The sequence below is a fragment of the Phoxinus phoxinus genome (assembly GCF_949152265.1).
Source record: "Phoxinus phoxinus genome assembly, chromosome: 4".
In the NCBI taxonomy this organism is placed as follows: Eukaryota; Metazoa; Chordata; class Actinopteri; order Cypriniformes; family Leuciscidae; genus Phoxinus; species Phoxinus phoxinus.
In genome coordinates, this window is record NC_136879.1 from 17941480 (window position 1) to 17964859 (window position 23380).

General features: G+C 38.7%; 2 protein-coding genes across 9 annotated transcripts in view; both read left to right on the forward strand.

The window, feature by feature from the left end:
* The window catches only part of usp16 (ubiquitin specific peptidase 16), a 48109-nt gene extending 26342 nt beyond the window's left edge, over nt 1-21767 (forward strand). For 2 of the 4 annotated variants that reach the window (XM_079609515.1, XM_079609516.1), the window contains exons 2-17: nt 13268-13348; nt 13433-13611; nt 13691-13791; nt 13867-13982; nt 14589-14800; nt 14874-14963; nt 15043-15173; nt 16122-16209; nt 16344-16425; nt 17466-17611; nt 17743-17916; nt 18245-18899; nt 19222-19316; nt 19415-19501; nt 20314-20461; nt 20620-21767. In XM_079609515.1, coding sequence (XP_079465641.1) covers nt 13288-13348; nt 13433-13611; nt 13691-13791; nt 13867-13982; nt 14589-14800; nt 14874-14963; nt 15043-15173; nt 16122-16209; nt 16344-16425; nt 17466-17611; nt 17743-17916; nt 18245-18899; nt 19222-19316; nt 19415-19501; nt 20314-20461; nt 20620-20741 — 2487 coding nt within the window. In that variant the 5' untranslated portion in view covers nt 13268-13287 and the 3' untranslated portion in view covers nt 20742-21767. Of the gene's footprint in view, nt 1-12753; nt 12946-13267; nt 13349-13432; nt 13612-13690; nt 13792-13866; nt 13983-14588; nt 14801-14873; nt 14964-15042; nt 15174-16121; nt 16210-16343; nt 16426-17465; nt 17612-17742; nt 17917-18244; nt 18900-19221; nt 19317-19414; nt 19502-20313; nt 20462-20619 lie in introns of those variants that run through there. The other 2 variants (XM_079609513.1, XM_079609514.1) reach the window with 2 other exon arrangements.
* A 560-nt stretch (nt 21768-22327) lies between these two features.
* The window catches only part of LOC306996725 (single-pass membrane and coiled-coil domain-containing protein 4-like), a 32084-nt gene continuing 31031 nt past the window's right edge, over nt 22328-23380 (forward strand). For 4 of the 5 annotated variants that reach the window (XM_079609544.1, XM_079609543.1, XM_079609545.1 and 1 more), the window contains exons 1-2: nt 22329-22455; nt 22901-23260. In XM_079609544.1, coding sequence (XP_079465670.1) covers nt 22903-23260 — 358 coding nt within the window. In that variant the 5' untranslated portion in view covers nt 22329-22455; nt 22901-22902. Of the gene's footprint in view, nt 22456-22900; nt 23261-23380 lie in introns of all 5 variants that reach the window. The other variant, XM_079609540.1, reaches the window with a different exon arrangement.

A 23380-nucleotide genomic window follows, 5' to 3' on the forward strand; every position in this document is an offset into this window, starting at 1 on the left:
AATCCGTGTGTTAGTCGTTTTCATGAATCTGTGTTCATGTGTTAGTCGTTTTCATGAATCTGTGTGTTAATCGTTTTCATGAATCTGTGTGTTAGTCGTTTTCATGAATCTGTGTGTTAGTCGTTTTCATGAATCTGTGTGTTAGTCGTTTTCATGAATCCGTGTGTTAATCGTTTTCATGAATCCGTGTTAGTCGTTTTCATGAATCCGTGTTAGTCGTTTTCATGAATCCATGTGTTAGTCTGTTTTCATGAATCCGTGTGTTAATCGTTTTCATGAATCCGTGTGTTAGTCGTTTTCATGATTCCGTGTGTTAATCGTTTTCATGAATCTGTGTGTTAGTCGTTTTCATGAATCCGTGTGTTAATCGTTTTCATGAATCCGTGTGTTAATCGTTTTCATGAATCCATGTGTTAATCGTTTTCATGAATCCGTGTGTTAGTCTGTTTTCATGAATCCGTGTGTTAGACGTTTTCATGAATCCGTGTGTTAATCGTTTTCATGAATCCATGTGTTAATCGTTTTCATGAATCCGTGTGTTAGTCATTTTTATGAATCCGTGTGTTAATTGTTTTCATGAATCCATGTGTTAATCGTTTTCATGAATCCGTGTGTTAATCGTTTTCATGAATCCGTGTGTTAATCGTTTTCATGAATCCGTGTGTTAGTCTGTTTTCATGAATCCGTGTGAAGCGGAACGTTTTGACAACATTGTCATGTGTACACGAAAAACTTAAAGGAAAAACGGCTATGTTTTTAGTACATAGTTATTGTATAAACGTACCCAGAGACTTACGTTCTTTGTTGTTGTTACTTTGAACCCATTTTTGGGTTGCAACCACCTATTTGAGAAACATTGAATGTTCATTTTAACATTATCAGTAAACCACAGAAACAAACCAGCACAGAGAGAAACTACAAAAGGCAGGTTTGGACTATGCATTTGTTTACTGTATAAGTCTAGTTGGTGAAGTAGAGTTACAAAATGTCACTGTGTTTTCAAAGACCACTTCCTGTGAACAGTGGTCTGATACTGATAATACTGATAATATGAAACTGATAATAATAACAACTGATAATAACCTTTGATTATTTCAAATGCAGGATGGTAATTTTTTGGCATATGATACCTGATAAATGTGAAGAGAATAACAAATGGGGAAAACATTGCGTGTTACTAATAAAATGGAAAAAGCATGACAAAGAGGAAAATCTAAAAACGAGACAGATAAGAGGCTGTGAAGATTTCCAGACACCCCCAGATGTGGTCATGGTAAATATACTGCAGGTCTACACACACTTTAAAGGGTTAGTTGACCCAAAAATGAAAATAATCCCATAATTTACTCACCCCCAAGCCATAAGTGTGTGACTTTCTTCTCTCTGTCGAACACAATCAGAGTTATATTAAAAAACTATCCTCGCTCGGAGGTCAGTGGTCCGCCGGAACTAGACTACAAAGTTTAGTTTATAAAGTTATAAATGTGGATAGTTTTCTCACAAAAACACATCGCTTCACTTCAGAAGGCCTTTATTTATCCACTGGAGCCATATGGATTACTTTCATGATGGATGGATGCACTTTTTTGGCCTTCAAAATATCAGTTACTATTCACTCCCATTATAAAGCTTGGAAGAGCCAGGATATTTTTTTCCTAATTTAACTCCTGATAAAAGAAAGTCATATACACCTTGGCTTGAGGGTGAGTAATTTTATGGGATAATTTTAATTTTTGGTTGAACTAACTAACCCTTTAAGATACTAGACAATGAAAGTCTGGAACTACATTCTTCTGAGGTTCATGTTGTTTTGAAAGTCAAACCCAAACTCATGTCTACTGTGAGGTCTTGTGCAAGTCTTGGATATGTTGGGTCATGTGTTTTTCTCAGAAAGCTCTCACAAGTAGGAACTTGACGGTTGTGCTCCTTCTAATGCCAGTCTCTCAGCCGCGAGGGCGAGACACAGGCAGAGCTTGATACTGAGTAACATCTGTGACAACTGGATTTTACAGTGCACTCGTCGGTCTGATGTGTGCTTGCGTGTGATATACTGCCATCTAGTGATGTAACACACAATGAAGCGCAAAAGACCACTGAAAATCAGAGATTATTTGTTTGTAATTCAAACCTGGACATGAAGATTTAGTATTTTTTTTAATAAAAAATGATGATGTAAAATTCACTTGTTTTCCAAAAGCGAAAGGTTCTGCTAATATTCATGTAGTCCACTTGAATGAAAATAAACGGTGTTATGGGTATAACATAATATAAAATATTATGGGTGTTTAGTTTTATTATGATGAGACATCAACCATCTATACGTAAAAGGCATACTTTTATAATATAACAGTTTATTTGAAAAATATGAGAGTTTGACCCTATCAACTTATTTAAATGATCTGAATTTATTAAGTGTCTGAAAATTCTCTTGTCCCCGTTATCAGGTATATGGCATTTACAGCAAATTATTTATTTAATTATTTTGGTTTCCAGGATAAAGCATTAGTGCAAGGTATAATAAATGTCAAATGTTATATGAAAATTATGGAAAAGCACATTCTAAGGTCAAACTTCAGAGTAAGAAAAGGCTGTTCAAACGTGCATTGTTCAATGCTTCAGTGAAAGATTATCACACAAAAAAAATGGATTTGATGCTATATCCATCCATCCATTTTTCTTCTTCTAAATGACCGTCAAATCGGGCATAAATCTGCCTGAAACTCCTGTAGAGTAAGCCAGGCATTAAATCACGATTACATTGATGGTTTAGATGATCTTATCAGATTTTCCTGAGGAATTAAGTGTGTTATCAGTGAAAAAACCTGCTCGGAAGAATGCCGGATATTTGAATATTTACGATTCTCGATCAGGGCGGCTCCGACGAGCAGGTTCGGTCACTCTTGACACACATATCCACAGGAAAATCTGATAAAATAATCGAAACCATCAAGATAATCGGGATTTAATGCCTGGCTTACACTACAAGAAGTGGATGGATGGATGCGCATGTAGCCTACTCTGTAAAGTGGATATGGACTTCAGAGATGGAGGATCAGCTTGTCAATTTGTGGCAATGTTCTACTAAAAGCTTTCCAAACACTATCATTCTTTTTTTTCTTTTTTTTTTTTTTGTTGAACACTATCATTCTTCCTGCCGTTCCTGCCTATCGCCCGCCATGTTTACTCTGAAGTCTCGAGAGATTTTGTGAGATTTGCACAGTCTGGACGATTTTCACATTTTGAAAATCGTATAAGATTATATATCTTTTGGTGTGGCCCCAGCATTAAACGCATTAAACGCAAGAACAATTTTTTTTTAAAACAATTTAAACCTTTTAGACATTTTTTAGACATCAACCTTCTTACTGTTCCTCAATCAATTCATTATAAACAATATAACAAGAAATCTTTTTTTAATAAAAGAATGCCTGTTTTCCCATACATGTTTTGTAAAAAAAAAAAAATGTATAGGGTCGCTAACGACCAGAGGTGTGTACCAAAGTATAAATATAAACAAATTATAAATAAAAAGTATATAAACAGTATAAATATAATTTAATAAATATTTTTTTCTTCTGCACAACAATAACTGAATCTTTGATGACTGAATTTAATGTCTGATACAAAGTGATGAAGTGACGTTTCACTCATAGTTACCGCAGGCAGAAAACAAAAGAATAGGAAGTATCATCAGAAAACTTGAAATGGCTCAGCAATTTATGCCGTGTGTCCACCAAAGCGTTTTTTCAAGCACAATAACGGAACAAAATAATTTAAAACAAGAGCCAGAGAAAATACATTACATTGTATCGACATTTTAATATAGAATCAACACAGAAACAAAATATGTGTGAAAGAGATACTAGTAACACTTTGGCGGATATTCCGTATCATAACAAGCAAGTGTCTCAACTGACAAAACACACACAAGCCCCCACAGCTCGGCGTTTACAGCAGAGCGCCTGGTGTTTTCAGCTGGCTAAAAACACTTTGGTGGACACACACGGCCTTACTGTAGAGCAAGTACTGAACGCAATCAAATATGAGTGTCACTGTCGCGTGATGATGGATCTGATGAAGAAGCTGTCAGTGATCAAATTGATTTTGAAGATGTTGAAAATGATAGTTTTGAGAATATGTGTGAGATGGTGAATATGTTGAATGGGAAACGAGCTCTGAGGAGAACAGTGATGATGGTATAAAACATCTGCTCAAACTGAACCCATCCAAGATATGCAAAAGATAAATATTCTTTATTTTATTCTTCTGTAATTGTTACTCTAATATCAGGAGAGTTTTATATAATCACGACAGTTACAGATCGATACATTAGTAGAGTAAAATATGTCAATACAAGCATTTCACTCAAATATAGTTTATACATCAAAACATTTTTTTTAGTTTTCCAATTCCCTGGGAAAACGTTTCTCAACAGTTTAAGATCTATGTTGGACTGTTGTTTTGTCTGTCCATGAATACACATACCATATATGCTACTATTTAGAAGTAAACGCAAACAAAGTCAGCTTATTCTTTATCAACTGTTTCATCTGCAATACTGCAAGCATTAGAAAAGTGAAGTGACCCTCGCCTGATCCCGAGAGCCAATCCTCCAGTCCCGTGTCAGAAGGTGAGTGAGGACAACTGAACAAATAGAAAACTGCTGTCAAGTTATTATCAGTTACTTGCTTGTTAATCTATAGACTAAATAGACTTAATCTATATCTTGTGTAGAACTCTGACAGAGAGAGAGAGAGAAAGAAAGAGAGAGAGAGAGAGAGAGAGAGAGAGAGAGATATAGAAAGAGAGAGAGAGAGAGAGACGGAGAGAAAGAGAGAGAGAGAGGATTACAAATCCAGTTCCAGTCTTAAAAGTGCCACAGAGTATCCACTATTTTTGTTTTGTATCTATTTCATTGATCACGTGTGTTTTTGTTTATTACTTAATAAAAAGTTCATGTGAGAACACGTTGGGATTCTTTTGTTTCGTCCCTTTGGGAAGGGAGGGAGGGGTGGGCGGTTGGGGGTCCAGGGCACCATTCTTTCAAGAGGCCCCAGATTACCTAGCAACAGCCCTGCTCTCTTCTGCTATGTGAGATCGCCGGAGTGCTGGAGTCTATCCCAGGATCTCGGGCTGAAGAGAGGGAAACACTGGGCATCACTGGTGTTTACACGTTTCACAATAATTAGTGGTGCGTGCTAGAGCTGCTCGATTAATCACTATTTTTGTGATACAGTGTGGTTGGAAATTATAAATATTAAAATCATCACAGAAGTACTAGGATAAAAGTTTATGGTTCGGATATAAACACTGATGTCTATCGTAGCGATCAAAATACAGAAAATCACAGTTTAGAAAAAGAAACTTGGAGTTTCTAATGAGGATTGTATCGATTACACTGTTACACCAGTAGGTGGCGTCAAGTGGCTGTTAAAAATATAATGGTTATTGAATCATTCATTCGGGAGATTTGTTCACAAATGCGGATTCATCCAGTAATGAAACAAGTGAAGTATTTATGAGTGAGTCATTGAATCATTCAATCAAACCGATTAAAAAATAATAATAATTCATTACACATTTTAAAATAGACTGCAATTTAAAAAAAAATTGAATTACGTGTTATTTTGTTTAGTTGTCTGTTCAGAATCATGGGAGAGTCGTGATCTATATTTGACAAAAAAAAAAAGTGAATCCAGATTTTTTTTATAAAACATTTATCCAGAATAGTGCAGCTCTAGTGCTTGCAAAGCGAATCGGACATGCTTATTATTCTTCCGGTGCATAACTCCCCAGACAGCATCATATAGTGTCGGCCCAGATCCGGCCCACATGTGGAATCCACGCGGCCCAGTTGTGGGCCGGATCTGGGCCGACACTATTGCCACTATGTGTTGGTCATCCCGCACCGGTTGATGTAGACTGAGGTGTCAAATTGTGCGGCTCATGAGGAGAGATGTGCTATGACTTTTATAAGCGATCGGGCGTACAATGTTTACACTTCTTCTTTTTTTAACAATGTGAACATGTATTCTTTCTGGAGATGCCTGAAAGATTTGATGAAGCATTTGACTTGCTGTAGGCACATTATAATAAACATCCAGTTTAATATAGTATCTACAGACCTACATAGTTTGTTTTGTTTTCATTCAGTCACAAGTGTTTCCTTTAGTCTAGTCTAGTTTCCCGCCACTTATGTGTTACCACGGTTACTGATATGATTACTGTAGTCCTCTTAGCTGTGTCTCCTTAAGTTCCTTTGGTCCCTCAGTTCATTGTCGGTTGTTTTATGTGAACTAGCACACCGTTTCGTATGTTGGCTTGTTATTCTGAGTTCATAATAAATCTTATGTTCTTTTATAATCATCTTCTGTGGATCGAAGCGTTACAGAACAACTGACCAAGATGTAATATAAAGCTAAACTGACTGTGATCGCTCGTGAGAGCCAAGATTTTTTAACCTTCTCTACAAACTTTTTCTGTCTCACCCCGTGGTCCACCCTGACACCACTAGACTAAGCTGGAGAGAGGCGATGATCCAGTATCTGGAGAGCTTCGCTCCATGGTCCAGAACACAGCCGGACCCAGAGCCTGGAACACCAACTTCGACCGCGCAGACCTTGTGTGAGCTTTCCCCTGCAGACAGAGAGCTACCACCCGCCTGATGAAAAGTTGCCAGCGCGGGCCCTCGCCACGGAAGAGGAGCCCCCCAGTGAGTCTGACCAGGGGTGTGAGCCCACATCCTCAGTGGCCGAGGGTAGTGGAAATGGAGACTGAGTACTGGCTGATTAACTTCAGCACAGAGGTATTGTCTCCCATCCTATCCCATCCCGCTTCTCAACTTTCAGCGCTGTTTCTAAACAGAACAGAGACCTGCATGGACTATGTATCACCTTCAACCCAGTCAAGTCTCCATCTGCCTCCGTCACCGCCCAGCTCAGCCAGTTCTCCAGCCGCGCCTCTGCTGGAAGTTTGCAGCCCTTCGCCATCTCCGGGAATGCCTTGCTGTGACATCGAACAGCAGGTCATGCAACCACCATCAGCGCCTGAGCGAGTGGATCTTGTGGCTCCGCCTCCAGCCTTTGATCACCACGCTCCGCCTCGGCTCGTCGACATGTCGGCTCCGCCTTGACTCCTCCCACCTTCGTCTCCACCGTGGGCTGTCGGCACTGGCATGTCTCCACAACAATGTTAGAGGCACATGACGCAATCCACCAGAACATGACACAAGTTAGAGTGACGCATGCCAATATACAACCAGCACATGTAACATAGAGTTTATGCTGCTCTAATTGACACACTGCTGATATCAAGTTTTGTTTACATTTAAATGAGCCTCAACATTCTGCCAGTCCAGCGGCTTGAGTTGATATTTGAAATCAACACAACTGTCCCTGAAGCCTCGAAGCCTGATCACACGCACTACAAACTCTTCACAACTCTACTATTTGAGAAGTTTCATCAGTTTGGTAAGTGTTTCTATAGTCATCCGCATGGAGCAGCGTCGCCTGAGAAGATCCAGGACTCGTCCCACACACCTGAGGGGATTCTGGGTGGAGGGCGTCTCTGCCAGTCAGGAGCCCTGTGAGCTTTCATGTGTGGCGGCTGTAGTCAGGTTGGATCACCCTTACAGCTGCATCTCTGCCAAAGCTCAAAGATCCAACAGACTGGAAGAGCAAGAGACCAAACGCTACCTGGAGAACGCAGCAGTCCTCCCCGTCGTCCGTCCCGCAGCCTCAGTGTCTCCGGTGGACGTGTGTCCGGCTCCTGTGTGTCCGTAGGAAGAGTCTGGCTCCATCCACGGCCACAGCACGCAGGAATACCAGGACACTTACGGCTCTGTGGCCGAGCCCATGTTGAAGACTCGCTGTGGTCGAAAGCGTCCCTACAGCATTGAGCTGGGACTGAAGATGAAGCAGCGCCTGTGGGAGACTTGAGTTCCACAGTAATATTTAGGCTACTTAAAGACCGACATATTTTTTTGTGTGTCCTATGTTTTTAATTTTGTGCAAATTAATGTCGTTCCATTGGCGTTTCGTGATGTCTGGTTTATTTTAGCATTTGTTTTAACATATGACTAACATTATTTGAGAGAACTCCACAGTCTTGTTATCCAGTTATTTTCCCCTCTAGCCTACCCTCATTCGCTATTCCCTTCATTAGTCCACTAATATAGTAAAACGAGTGAGTGAATTTTAATAATAATGGTTAATAATCATTTTAAACTTAGCAAACTGGCAGCTCCAGTAGTAATGAAAAGATTTATCTGGAACTCTGTCATGGAAACTATGTATAAACCTTAATTAAACAATTTAATAGTCAATTAAAAAACTAAATTTATACCAGTATGATATTACGCTGAGAATGGATATGGATGGATGATTCAGCTGTGAGCGCCATCTTCAGGTCAGATGCGGGAATTCTTTCGGCACAACCGTCACAGTGCATTATGGGTATTCTCTAGCCGTTGAGCGTACATTGATAGTACAGAGCCCGTCTACGGAGAGCCTGACCACTCCCTATTAAGTCCTATTGTACCGAATTTTGGTTGTAGTTCCACCAGAGTTCCCCTGGGGGGCGATCGCCCGTGAGTGCAAAATGAATGGGAGTCTGTGGAGCTAGACGGCTAAATTTGTCTCTTTCACTCGATTGCCATTGAGAAATCGCAGATTTGATTGTAGGTTTTGGAAGTTCAACATGGGTTATAGGTTGAAAGTTGAATGAACGAGTACTTATGTCCTTTCGATTTCTTACAGGTTGAGTTGTTGCCCATAACACGCTAGCATTCTGCTAATGAACGCTGATTGGTCAGTGAAGGACTGATTACGGCCAGAGATACCGCTTGATGGCATCGTCGTGGCATCCGAAGCGGGATCAGAATGTCTTCTAGCAAAAACTCTTAGCACGCGTGTTTACCTGTGTCCGCTGTGTTGTGTATTTACCTGTGTCAGCTGTGTTCTCGATGCCTCGAGAGAAAAGAAAGTGCAGAGCGCGAAAGCACCAAAGTGACTGAAGGATTGCCGTAAAGCAGTATCTCTGGTCGTACGATGTGTATGACGTCATTGACATTTTAAAAGACTTTTTAAAGCAAATAAGTGACTCTAAAAAATCTAGCACCCAGCAATGTGTCATTTTTTTTGCATCTCCTTTCAAATACAACATTCAAATTACTAGACAAAAAATTATATCCTGAGAAAAGTGGATTTTGAGGGGTATAGCTCCATAGACCTCCATTCATTCTGCACTCGTCCTGTGAGCGCCCTCATATGAACCAGAGTGGAACTGCAACCAGTTCAGAAGCCGGAAGTTTACTGAGAGTGGCAGATCTCCCCTTATTAGACATTCTCTGGTTGAACACTCGTTACTGCGGTGCATTGCAGGATGTATGAATGAGTGCACTCAATAATGTCCACTATGATTTCGAGCACCACTATAAATGGCTGTTCCCTAAAATGGTGCCCTATTTAAGGGTATAGGGGGCGATTTCAGACTCAGCCATTGTGTTTGTTTGTCATTTCCATTCCATCCAGTCTATCAGGAGTGACGGGTCTTCAACACATTTAGATCAAACTGATGCATTTGAAGTTTCAATGAAGTTTCAGTGTCTGTATTAAGGAAGAGCAAAGCAGGGAAACCCTGAATGAGATCTACACAGAGCTCCACATCACAGAGAGTGAGAATGGAGACGAGATCAGTAATGAGCATGAGGTGAGTATCTGCTCTGAGAACAAAGTGAATAACAAACTACAAACACTTGAATTACAATTCACATTGTGTCTTAGTTCTCTACAGGTTGAGACATTGAAGGCTGTGTTGCTCTGGCTTCAGCTCTGAGATCAAACCCCTCACAGCTGAGAGTACTGGATCTGTCTGAGAATAAACTATATACAACATTTTAATGCAGCCAGGTTACAAATTATTTTAAGTTGAATCAGCAGTTTGTTTTTTCAGTGTAGGGAATTCAGGAGTGAAGTTGCTCTCTGGTCTGAGGGATGATTCAAATTATAGTACATTTTTATTTAAAGCTTTTAAATTAGTCCAAATTCAGTAACACTCCTCATACTGTATGTGTGTAACTCAAGAATATAAGATAATTTAGCTCCACTTTAGTCTTTGCACTTTAAATTGTGTTTAATAAGAGTTTAATTATATATGTGACTGATCAATATATTCATATTTTCGTCTCTGTGTGTAAGTGATTAAGAGAGAGAGAGTTGTGTGTCATTTAGTGTTATTAGTCTATTAGCAACAATGTCTCGTACTCCATGTGTGACTGTGTGTGTTTTATTGTAAGACTCTCAATCTTTGGACGTCAATCCAGTTTCCTCGGGATAAGCTGAGGGTGAATAAGGAGCTGCTACAGAGACTGAATACACAGTGTGTGTGATTTCACACCAGTTTCTTTTATGTAAGGCCTATGAAAATGAGTGCTGAAAATAGATACCGGTACTTTGAATTGCATCAAATTTGAAACAATGTAGATAGTATTATACTCAATATACATGGCAAAACATCAAGTGACAAAAGTTAAACACTCACATTTTAAGCAACGAGCCATTGACAGTGTTAAAAATAGATGTATTGTGCAATACTGACTGCGTTGTTTCCTACTGTACAGTGTCTAATTACACCAAGTGCAAATAGCCCGCCTTGTTGACTGGTGTTATTTACACTAACTCTGCCCACCATTGTCTGGTTGAGCCAGACAAAACTACAAATTAAATCCCGCTGACAACAGGATTAGTGGCGTTGAGTGGCATTACCTTTTGACCCAAGTTCAAATCCGCCTTTTTCCGAACTAATTTTCCTCCCCTTTCCCATTACAGATCAGCTCCGGAGAGATGTTGATTTTAAATAAAAATTAAGAAAATATTCGAAAAGTGGAAATAAAGTGCCTAACGGATATTTAATAGTACAAATAAAGTGTCTATCTGGGTAGGGTAGACTTTTTACAAGTTTTACTTTGAGAAAACTAGAGCCTGCTACACAAGAGATAGATGCTGTACATGTGTCTACAAGCAGAGGGAGACAAAGATTATGCAAATCATTTCACTGATTTTCCCCCCCTGTAAAATATTATTATTATTTACCTATTTTGTATAGCTATGTAGGTTTCTACCTAAATCTTCACATTCTTTTACTGTTTTTTTATTTTTATTTTTACTTTGAACACTTTAGTTACTAATTTCTATATTGCTGTATTCCTCAGCTAACAACAGTGATGGGACAGGTACTCATGCTTTTTATTATTGATATTATTATTTATTTATAGCTTGAACAACAATTACAGAACAGGAACAAATAAAAAATAAAATAAGAAATTGCCAGGGTTAAGGATACAAAAATATAAGATACAAAAACTAAATAATAGACCAAACAAACAGTAAAAGGCTTTGCAAAATCTTAAATGTATTCAATAAATTAATGGTTTTAACAGCTTTTCTGTTTGTACTGTCCTTAAAATATAATTTTCTCATTATTTCAATGCCACAGAAAAAAAGAGGTTCCTGATTACTAAATTTACACCGGTGAATATATATATATAACAAATATATAACAAAGTTGCTCATGGAATGATTGAACAGGAATGATTCTGATAGAGGGTGATTATTTCCTAAACTGCTCAATAAAGCTCAATGTGTCAACTGCTTTATAAAAATCCAGAATAAATATAATTAATTAGAATAAATATGTGACCAGATTCCAAAAGCTCGACTCAGGTTTGTTTGTTCTTCTTCTAAAGCTCCTGTTCTGGTTCATGCCAGGATAAATGTGAATGAATCGGCTTACGTGACTGCCATCTTGTGTCCTTAATTAAATCTAGTGTTAAACATGATAACTTGAACAAGTTGAATGAAAAAAGAAAAGAAAAAAATCTGAAGATTAGATGATTGCACGGCCAGATTGGACAGATGGCTGCAAATACGTATTTCCATATTTCGCCGACTACTGTTTACTAAATGGGAGTCTTTCTGTAAACTGGCAGTCTTTGGTTTTGTGTTTACAGGGAAATTTTCAAAAATGTAGATGGTATTGATTTTGTTGTGTGGTGTGATTTTTCTCACCACAAAACTGATCTGGTTTTTATTTAGGTTTTTACAAACTGTAAGTTATTGTACAGTATGACCAACTTTACTCAACTTAATCAAGTTGTTTGGACCAACAGCTCTGTCTCTTTTAGAATCAAATCACATTTTTTTTTTTTTTTTTTTTTTTTTTTTTTTTATCAAATCACATTTTTAGAGACTGAATGCAGAGAGCCTATACTAGCCTACTATAGTCCATTTTTCATTTTGTAGATGCAAATGGATTTTTTTTTTTTTTTTTTTTGTAGAAGGTACAACTTTCAGTGTCATTGGAAACAATTTGACAAAGTACTTATGCATATTCCAAAGTTTGTTCATATGTTAATTTCTCAATAAACCGGCATGTGGGTGCAATTTTGACAAGATTTTAAGCCATTTCCAAGATTTTAGAATATGCTCTTATTTTTTTGTGTGTTGTAACTTGTAATGTAACACACTGTGTTTATGTGTTTATTTTATTTCATAGAAGAGATTCATTTTAATAGAACACAGCTTTGACTCCTCTTTTGTTTACATTCACTTTCCTTTTGGGTGTCAATCACAGAAAAGCATTGGTTTGCATATGTATATTTGTTTATTGTCCTCTATAATATGTGTAGTCACTAGGAGATGGGTCCGTCTTGACAAGGAAAGACGAGAAATGTGTGTCATATCTTAATTTATTGTTACAGTCAGACTCTTATTTTGATATGAACTTCAGCGGCGTCGAGCGTCACCCGGAAATACTCTAAGCAGCCGCTGAACAACATGCTTTACACTGGTGTTTTCATGCGGTTTATTTCGCTACAAATGGTTTGAATACGGAAACTTGGATGGATGTAATTCCGTTTACATATTTTTGAATTATTTTGCTGGCCTCGTAAGTTTACTTAAACTGTTTGTGTCATGTTTTTTCATCTGAAAATAACAGCTGTCGCGGTTTATTTGTATTTTCAGTGGTTTAAACGGAAACATTCATGACTTATTCTTCGTGACTTGATCTTTAAATTGATGTGACTATTACTTTTCTCAAAACGTTTTTGTATCAGAGAGCTGTATTTGCTGACACACTCATAAACGACCTCGTGTCATCATCATCACATCAGTGAATCACTGTTGTTTGTGTGTTATTATAAAAGGATTATGATGTACTGATATGACTGTATGCTCTGTTAATATGCATGTTTTAAAACCCCTCCCAGGTGCTCCTCTATAAACCAAAATGGGTAAAAAGAAGGGGAAAGACAGAAGTCCTAGCACTGAGATACCACTAACGTTACCAGGTACATGTGTGACTGACAGCTGGCTGTAAATGAAGTGATTTTAATCTTGAAACCTCTAACATAATTCTCCTGTTGCTTTGTAAGGGGTTTCCTGCACACACATCCGCAAAGGAATAGATAACAGCTTACTGAAGAAAGCCGGTCTAAATCTGAGCTTGTGCCAAGACTGTGAGCCAAACAAGCCTGTTGAAGACCAGATCTCAGAGGATGAAGTTGACAGAGAGAGTCCAGCTGTGTGGATGTGCTTGAAATGCGGCCACAGAGTAAGTGATCAGGTGACTTGGTTATGACACGTTGCTATTGTCCAGCCGCACATAAACACGATGTTGTGATCCTCGTCAGGGCTGCGGGAGATTGGAGAACCAGCATGCGATCAAGCACTACGAGACGCCTCGATCCGAGCCGCACTGTTTAGTGCTCAGCCTGGACGTCTGGAGCGTCTGGTAAGTCACACGCATCCTCATCCTCACTGGTTTGTGTGTTCAGACCTCTTACCTTCTGCTCGATGTGCCGTCAAGGTGTTACATCTGTGATGAAGAAGTTCAGTATTCCACCACTGGACAGCTGGCTCAGCTGATCACAAACATAAGAAAACAAGTGCCGACGGATCCTGGCAAGAGCAACTCCAACAAAAGTAGGTGCCAGACAGTTTTCAGAGCCACGTCCGCTTATTTTATATTAGTAGCAGTAGACCAATATGTGTTTTTTTTGTCATGATTTAAACAAATATGTATATATTGTATTATATTGTAATATTGAAGTCCTCCTGTGGTGAAAATCAAGTTTTTAATGTTATTGTCTATGTGGTGTTTTTAATATGCTTTTAGAGAAATCATAAGTCGACACCATTACTGAGTATTTTCTCCTTGAAACTGCAGTGAACCAAAGACGGTCTCAAAAACGTTTTTGAAATCGCTGGTGTTTCTGACGTCACAAACTACCTTGTAACCAATCAGGTCAACGAGTGGATCTCTGAGCTGGTGTGTGTGAGTGGAGGCGGGGCTCATTGGCATGTTCATAGAACCGCGTATATGTATAAAAAACATTTAAATATGTAATTTTGGTGATCAAACGCGAGTATTATGGGATAAAATGATTGACTACAGGGGGACTTTAACAGAATATACTATATGATATTTAAAAACAATATATTTTAGAAGACACTTTATTTTGGCTATTTTGAAATGTGTTTACTAAAAGCACATGGTTTCATTTAAAAAAGCATCAATTTATCCTGCAGAATGTAAGAAGGAAGAGAAACCTGCAGAGCAAACACCGGAAGAAGAGAACGAGAACAAGGAGAACCAGAAGAGCAACTCCAAACATGATGACAGTCCCAAAAGACAGAAGGCAGCGGCGGCAGCAGCGGCAGCTTCAGGAGGCTCTGGTGTCGTGTGTGTCAGGGGTCTCAGTAATCTGGGCAACACGTGTTTCTTCAATGCAGTCGTGCAGGTGCAGAGTCAGGATACACATTGCTGCATGTAAACAAGCTCGGCAAACTCTGATGTTCTCGTCTCCCTCTCAGAATTTATCGCAGACGCAGTTTTTGCGAGAACTGCTGAGCCAGATTTCAGATGAGAAGAGCTGCGTCACCATCACACCATCACCTGAGCTGGTACTAATGCTGACCCTCGTTGTGTTCAGTTTATGCATAAATCTTCATCTAACAGCATATTTTCACATTATGTTTTCAGGAACCTCTTCAGATCCAGCTGGAAAGACCCGGGTCGCTCACGCTGGCTATGTGTCAGGTACTGAATGAAGTCCAGGATACCAAGAAAGGTGTTGTGACCCCTAAAGAACTCTTTGCACAAGTGTGTAAAAAGTAAGTAGCCGCACAAAAATGTTCCCAGTGCATCTGCCTCATTTAATAAGAGGAAAGTTCTGTTTTGCTGATGTATTTGACACCTGCATGTCCTAAAGAAATATATATATATATATATATATGTATGTATATGTGTTTGTGTGTGTCTCTTGTTTGATAGTTTAGTCATGATAATCATGTGAGAAACTCTGATCTGTTATGTTCAGCTTTGATACAGGAATAAATTACATGTTGCAATATATTACAATTGAAAAGTTATTTTAAATAGTAACAATATTTCACAGTATTACTGTTTTTACTGTATACTGTAGCCTTGGTGAGCATAAGAGACAACAATTCTGGATAAATTGTGAACCACCATTTTTATTTTTAAATCGAGATTACCATTCTCCCAGGAGTCTGAATAGACAACTAAAAAAAATAACATGTAATTTACTAGAGTTTCTAACAAAATGTTCATATCTGCAGGTTTGAATGACTTGTTTCATTACTGGATGAATAAGCATTTGTGAACCAATCTCATGAATTAGTGATACAATGACAAATAGGATTTTTTCCACAATCACTTGTCGCCACCTACTGGTGTAACGATGCAATTGATACAATCGTTAGTAGAAGCACCAAAGTCACTTTCAAACGGTTATTTGCTCTATTTTGATCTCTTCCGAAGACATCAGTGTTTATATCCAAAATATTAACTTTTATCCCAGTACTTCTGTGATATTATTGTAACAGAAATAATGATACTGTGATGTTGAAAAGACCTGCACATGACAACTGCTCTCTCTAGATCGGCGGCAGCGCTAACGCGGATTTGAATGTTTTGGTGTGAATTTGTAAAAGGTTTAATAGACACAGGCGAATCGTTCTTATAGGAACAAGTTTGCGTAAGTGTTTGAATCAAGATCGCAATCTTTTAACGATTCTGTTATCTGATGTTGTTCACAGAGCTCCACGCTTTAAAGGCTTTCAGCAGCAGGACAGTCAGGAGCTGCTGCGGTACCTTCTGGACGGCATGCGGGCCGAAGAAGTGAAAGTATAAACCTCTAACATCACATAAACACCAGATGAACTCGTGTTTGCTGGTGTTCCTTTGCCATTGATTATAAGGAATGCTTGAGACATTTTAGTTTAACCGTGTCCTGTTTGTTTATTTTCTGTATTTTTCAGAGAGTAAATTCTGGAATTCTGGGGGCTTTGAAAAACTCTGGCAAAAGCTTAGAGGCTGAGCAGACGAAGAAGGTTACTAAAGGTACAGATTACCAGAATGATTATATATTATTATAATAGAATGATTAAAGGGGTACTTCTCCGCTGGCAAAATGGGCTTTCAATAAAACTGGGCTCCCTACGCAGTAGAAGGCCGATAAATGTTTTGAAATCAGTGCTACCTGACTAGAGGAAACAGTAAAAAGGCTGTTGTCATTTCTTTTGCTAAATGGATAGGAAAACTTCAACACCCATAATGCACTGGGCATGTTGTCGTCCAAGGCCACTCCCACCAGTCTGCTATGGATACACTTACCAGAGTCAAATACCGCCTTGCTTTAGTAGGAAATACTTATTAGCAACATGTTTGTCATAATGGTGTCGACTTGTGTTGTTCCCGGTGCAAGAATTCAAAGAGTAAACGTTTAGCGGGAGTGAGTTACTTTCAGTTTCCAGTGAAGGATCCAGTGTGTTGTAGGCAGCGGCTAAATGTCGTAAATGCAGAGAGAACAGCACAACAGACAATTTGAAATACCTGTGTTTGTAAGTCAACATTTTAAACTGGATAACTACAAACAGCGTGAGAAAGAACTGCTGATCCATCAGTTCCCACCGAAGCAAAGCTAAGAAAGATGTTGCCATAGTGTTCCACCTTCATCATAATACTGTTTAAAGAGTAGACAAAATACGATACAGTTTTCAGTGATGAACCCTTACAAAAACCGTTCGGTTAATAACCCTCTGTGGATCCGACTGTACGTGGGCGGGGTTTTAAAAGTGCAGAATTATCATCTGTAGTTTTCATGAAAGGCCTGGAGCTGTCAATAGTGAGCCGGATGACACATTTTGCACTATCCGGTGGACTTTTGCTGACAAATAAATGTGAATTTATCAGTCCAGGTAACATGGAGAACTAGTAAACCTTGTTCATTTACATATATTACCGACATTGTAACAATACAAAGCTGGTTGAAATCTGCGAAGTTGCACTTTAAGGCAAGATTAAACCCAAAAGCTTGTTTATCATAACATGAGTATTATTAAATGAATAACTTTGACTTTCTCTCGCATCGTTTTCACCAGAGTATGAGAAAAACGGTGCACCCAAGAACTTTGTGGACCGAGTGTTTGGTGGAGAGATGAGCAGCACGGTGATGTGTAAAGAGTGTAAAACTGTGTCTCTGGTGACTGAGATGTTTCTGGATCTGTCTCTTCCTGTAGCTGATGAGGTAAGATTCATATAGCTGCTTTATCCTTCAAACACTCTGGCTCCTCCTTCTGGCAAAATGCTCATAGTTCCTGTTTTGTCAAGCGTGAGCATGTTCTGGGGACGTGGGACTGATTTGAGTCTCTCCTCCAGGCCTACAGGAAGAAGAACCAGAAGAAAGTTGCTCAGTATCGCAGCAGCGTCAGTGACGATGGAGATCAAGACAGCGCGACATCTCTGGCCAATGGGGATGAAGACATGCCTACAGGAACAGGAAGCAAGTACCAGCAGAAGAAAGCCAAGAAGCAGGCCAAGAAACAAGCCAAGGTAAAGACACGGATAAATCCCATAGCAGTTAAGGGGAACTCGCGCTACGGGACTAGCTTACACCAAACAATGAATGTTGAGCAAGCAATCTAATTGGCTGCAGGATCTGCAGAGGTCAATCAGCTTGTGCCATGTGGTAATGATGTGATTGATTGCAGATTGCATGTAAGGGATCAGCCTGTGCCCTCTAAAGTTTAATGACTGAGCTTATATACTGTATATATATACTGTTTTCCACATATCAAGTTCCATTGACTTATTTTTCACAGTATCAAGTAGAATACCGACAATCTGTGATACTCTTATATTTTGGCTTTTGTATCCATAGAATCAGAGACGGCAGCAGAAAGTGAGCAGTAAAGTCACTCTGGAACCTCTGCCCAATCAGAGCACAGATAGCAGCACCGATCCAGCGGACGGCTCTGTTCACAGCGTGTCAGAAAATGGCAGTGCTGATGTGGAACCAGTTAAAAACAGCCAGGAGCATTTGATTATTGAGAAACCTTCTACAGACTCACAAAATGAGGATGAAGAGGATGAGGAACCCGAGCAAGAACATGCCACTGCTGGTAAGAACCGCTTCACTGCCTTATCCGAAGACCAGACCTCTGAAGATGTGTCTATAGAGGGAGGCAAAGTGGAAGAGGTGAATGAAATTGAGGAGGACGACGGTGCTGACCAGCTTTGTGCCGAAGAGGACCAATTAGTCGAAGAACTGAATGATATGTCACTAAACACAGCTTCGGAAGGTGAACTGGAGAATGGAGATGATGCCTCAGTTGACGTTAAAGAATACACCGTGGTGAATCAGGACCCTGAGCTCGCCTTTCACGCACTGACCACCAGGGAGGCGCCAGAGAAGAAGGAGTGTTCGGTGGAGTCCTGCATGTATCAGTTCACTGAGGTGGAACATCTCACAGAGAACAACAGACTGATGTGTTTTACCTGTACAAAACGCCAGTCTGGACATAAAGCCTCTGACGGTACTGTGCTCACCTTTTACTATATTTACTATATAACAGACCTAGACTTTTTATTTTTGTCAGCCGAATCCCTTAGATGTTTCAGTTAATGGCCACGTGATGCTAGTAAACATAAAATATCTAGGACTATTGTGCAGATAGATAGATAGATCATAAATAAGCATTGCACATTGTTTACCTGTGTTTGACACTAGTTTTTTTGGATCTCCTTACTTAAGATAAACTTTTTTTTTTTTTTTTAGTTATTGAACACAAAACTTAGTTTATCGTAAAGCTCGATTGTGACTGCAGTGTTTCTAAACTGATTTTTGTCATGGTTCAGGTGGTAAGAAAGCTGTTTACAGGGATGCACTGAAGCAGATGCTGATCTCTCATCCTCCGGCAGTGCTCACACTTCACCTGAAGAGATTCCAGCAGGTAAACACCTGGTTCCTCCTGTCCCAGACCTCGCCACACTGATACACTCAAAGGAATCTCCACTTAGGCCCTTGTTTTGTCATTATATTTGCCTGTAGGTTGGATACAGCGTTTGTAAGGTGAACAGACATGTGCAGTTTCCTCAGATCCTGGATCTCGCTCCTTTCTGCTCTTTGAACTGCAAGGTGAGCTAATGATAATTTTTCACGTTGAGCTGCACGATTCTGGATTAATTGAGAATAAAGATTTTTGTGTGTGTTTAAAAAATAGAGATCTTGGTTCTCCAACGATTCTGAATGGACAACTAAACAAAATAATATTTTACTAGAGGTTCTGACTAAATGTTAATTGCTGCAGTCTATTTAAAAAATATTTAATTTGAATTAATTTTTTTACTTTTTTTATTCAGTTTGAACGAATGATTCAATGACTCACTCATAAAGATGGCACCGGTTTCATTACTAGATTAATACATTTTTTTTTAATCTCTTGAATGAAAGATTCAATGACAAATGCATTTTTAACAGTCGCCACCTACTGGTGTAACGACAGTGCTACAAATACTTGTAATCAGAATACAGTTGCTTTTCTATTGATTACATGTTATTTTCACAATGACAGTAAATTATTCATTGATTTTAAATATAAGGTCTTCCAGGTTTGTGTAATCGCATACACAGACCAGCATTGGCATCTTTTTTTTTTTTTAGCATCATAAACTTTTCTGTGATTTTAATATTTGTAACATGGAAATAATGATACTGTGACGTTGAAAAGACTGTTTGTTCATACCTGCACATGACAACTGCGGCAGTGCCAACGCAGATCTGAATGTCCGCTGTGGTCACAGGCTACTTGTCGAAGGTTTAATAGACATGGCTAAATAGCTGTCCTTTAGGAATGAGATCGTGCGGGTGTTTGAATCGAGATTGTGATCTTGTAACGATAAATCATGCTCCTATATGAGCAGCGCATCAAACCCTGTTTGTGTTTTTAGGGTGTGAAGGAGGGACAAACGCGAGTGCTGTATAGTCTTTATGGCATAGTGGAGCACAGCGGCACCATGCGGTCCGGACACTACACGGCCTACGTTAAATCACGACCCTCCACGCACAATTACGTAGAAAACGGGTCGGCTGCTGGTTGTGAGTATCAGCGCTGTTGAGTCCAAGATTTCAATGAGCTATATATATATATATATAATATGAACATGCAATAGTTCTGAGTCTGAGACTGAAAAATCATTTAGCTGGAAACCAAGTGACAATAATAATAATATGTTCCCATCATCCTCTTGTCTTAGGTAACGCTGAGGCCAGCAAAGGATCATGGTTCCACATCAGCGACAGCAGCGTCCATCCGGTTCCGGAGGCCAAAGTGCAGAGTTCCCAAGCCTACCTCCTGTTCTACGAGAAGATCTCATAACCCACGTGAGGACTGAGCTTCAAAAACAAAGGGCTGCTGGTGCTTCTTTCCGACTGCTGGGGCATCCTCTTAAAACACAATGCAAATGGATTGAAAACTTTGAATCAAAGTTGTTTGTATGAGCATCTTCTTTTATGTTTTTTTTTTTTTTCTGCATTATCAGCTGCTGTTCAGGGGAAAGTTTCGATTCATGCAAACATGATGCAGAACTTACTTGCCATCATTTCTGTTTTTTTAATTGAAGTTAATAATGCTCAGTGGGGATTGGAAAGTGATGAAATGTTTTTCTAACCTCTAGATCATGGTTTGATGAGGCTTTGAAGTGGTCATTTTGCCTCATACTGCATTTTTCAAAGTATCTGAGTGTCCTGCACAATCTTCCGGGACTCTGCTGCCCAGAGAAATAGTCATTTTGAGTGAATCTCATGAAGAAAAGTCATATTTCACCCTAAAACCACAGGTTTATATATATATTTACCCCTTTTAATTAAGTACATATCCCTTCCATTCTCATTACTTTTATTTAAAGCCTTTTTTTTATAATTATAAATCTAATTTTTAATGATGCAAGGCACTTAATGATCATGAACACATTTTTTTTATTTGTCATTGTCAATTAAATTCAGTACAATAATATGATGGAAACATACAGCTATACTTAAAATAAATAAGTAAATAATGGTCTTTGAAATAGGTTTCATTTTCTTTATTCAAAATAATTAATTTTGGGGGAGAAATAAGAACTAAAAATATGACCAAGACATGACTTTACAGCATGAGATTCATACCATTTTAAGACATATTGGTTCAGAAATAGCATATTGGTACAATTTTATACTACATTAAATGCCTTCCTGCCCTCAAATGTAATGGCCTTCATGAGTCAACTTCAACATGACATTTTCAATATATGAACAGATTCTGAAGACTTCAGGTTTTCAGATTTGTTTGTTTTATTTAGGAATTTTTCCACAAAACCATCAACCTCAGAGCACTGAAGCTCAAAATAAATCATGACTACCTTCAAATAAAATGTTTTTTGTTTGTTTTCTAACATTTTAAGAAGCTAAAATACTAAAATAAAATGGATTATTTTATCTTCTGACAGTTGTTCAAAACAAGCGTCTCGTGAAACCTACAAACAAGTTCAAAGACACGAAATTAATATTGTGCGGCACTACTAGCTAATACTATTTTTTGTTAATGAAAGTCTTTCCTCGAGGGGGCGCTTGACGGCTCGAGAAGAATATATTGTCTTTTTGCAGACAAACTTTTATAATTTTCGAATCTAATAAACGAAAAGTTTGGCTTCTGGTGTACATTTTAAAAATCTATAGTATCAGTTGCTGCAAAATTATTGAACAAAACACCCGTGTCCTTAAATCACAAACTACTGTGATTGTAGAGAAACCACATGACAAGGCCGTTCTCTCAAGAGTAGTACGACTGTACGAGCAATAATTTACATCAGAATAATGAATATTTAAAGCTACTAAAGTTGAAAAAACCCAGTGAAGAGTAAAATTTGAACGGTCAGGTCTGTTATTATGCATATTAAATGAGAACTTCCGGGCCACTACCTAATCAAGTCAATGAAATCAGCATTTGCCACTCTAGTTTTGTGTGTTTTCGTTATGGCGGGATTTTAGAACCAAGCTCATGAGGGAGCGGTCTCCACGGTAACCATCTAAGCCGGAAGTGCAGGTCTATAAAGGTAAGCAACAATAACACAGATACAAACAAATGAAATCTACTCCGCATTCAGTTAATATAAACGAACAGTTGATTTCATTTCTCGGAGTGTGACTAAATTGTAGATGTTTTGTTGATAAGATTCGACGATGTTACTTTTAAAGCCGGTGCGTGTTTGTTCGTTTGAACTGATTTAAATCCGATAATGCCATTATATTCTGGGTTTTCAGCTCACCAACGACATTTACATTAAAATATATAATGTATTAATTAAATTACATGGTAATTAAACAATGACATTTACATTAAAATATATAATGTATTAATTAAATTACATGGTAATTAAACAATGTTATCTATCTATCTATCTATCTATCTATCTATCTATCTATCTATCTATCTATCTATCTATCTGTCTATCTATCTGTCTATCTATCTGTCTGTCTGTCTGTCTGTCTGTCTGTCAGTAATGTCCAGGCCGGTGATCTGTCCCCTGACTGTGGGGGCCACGGCTCCCGAGTCTCTCTCCGTGTTACAGAGGCGTCTTCAGAAAGCGGAGGAGCAGACGGAGGAGTTGAGGAGGAGTCTGGGCCCTCTGGGAGCGTCTGCAGATCAGCTTCTCATGAACTCTTCCTTCTCCTCTAAGCGGCGTCCGGTCAGTCCTGTGAACATCCACGGGCCCCTGAGTGCCACAGGAGAGGGTTTGCTATGGAGGCAGAGTGAAACGCTCGTCGCACGTGTGTGCAGATTAGAAAGTGTTTTGCACACTCTGAAACTCACCATCTTCCGTCTGGAGATGAACAGAGAGCTCAATCCATCCTTTACAGGTCAGCACGCTTAATATATGAAAAAAAGAAACAACAATAATAATAATAATACACACATATATTATTTATATATATATATATATATATATATATATATATATATATATATATATATCAAAT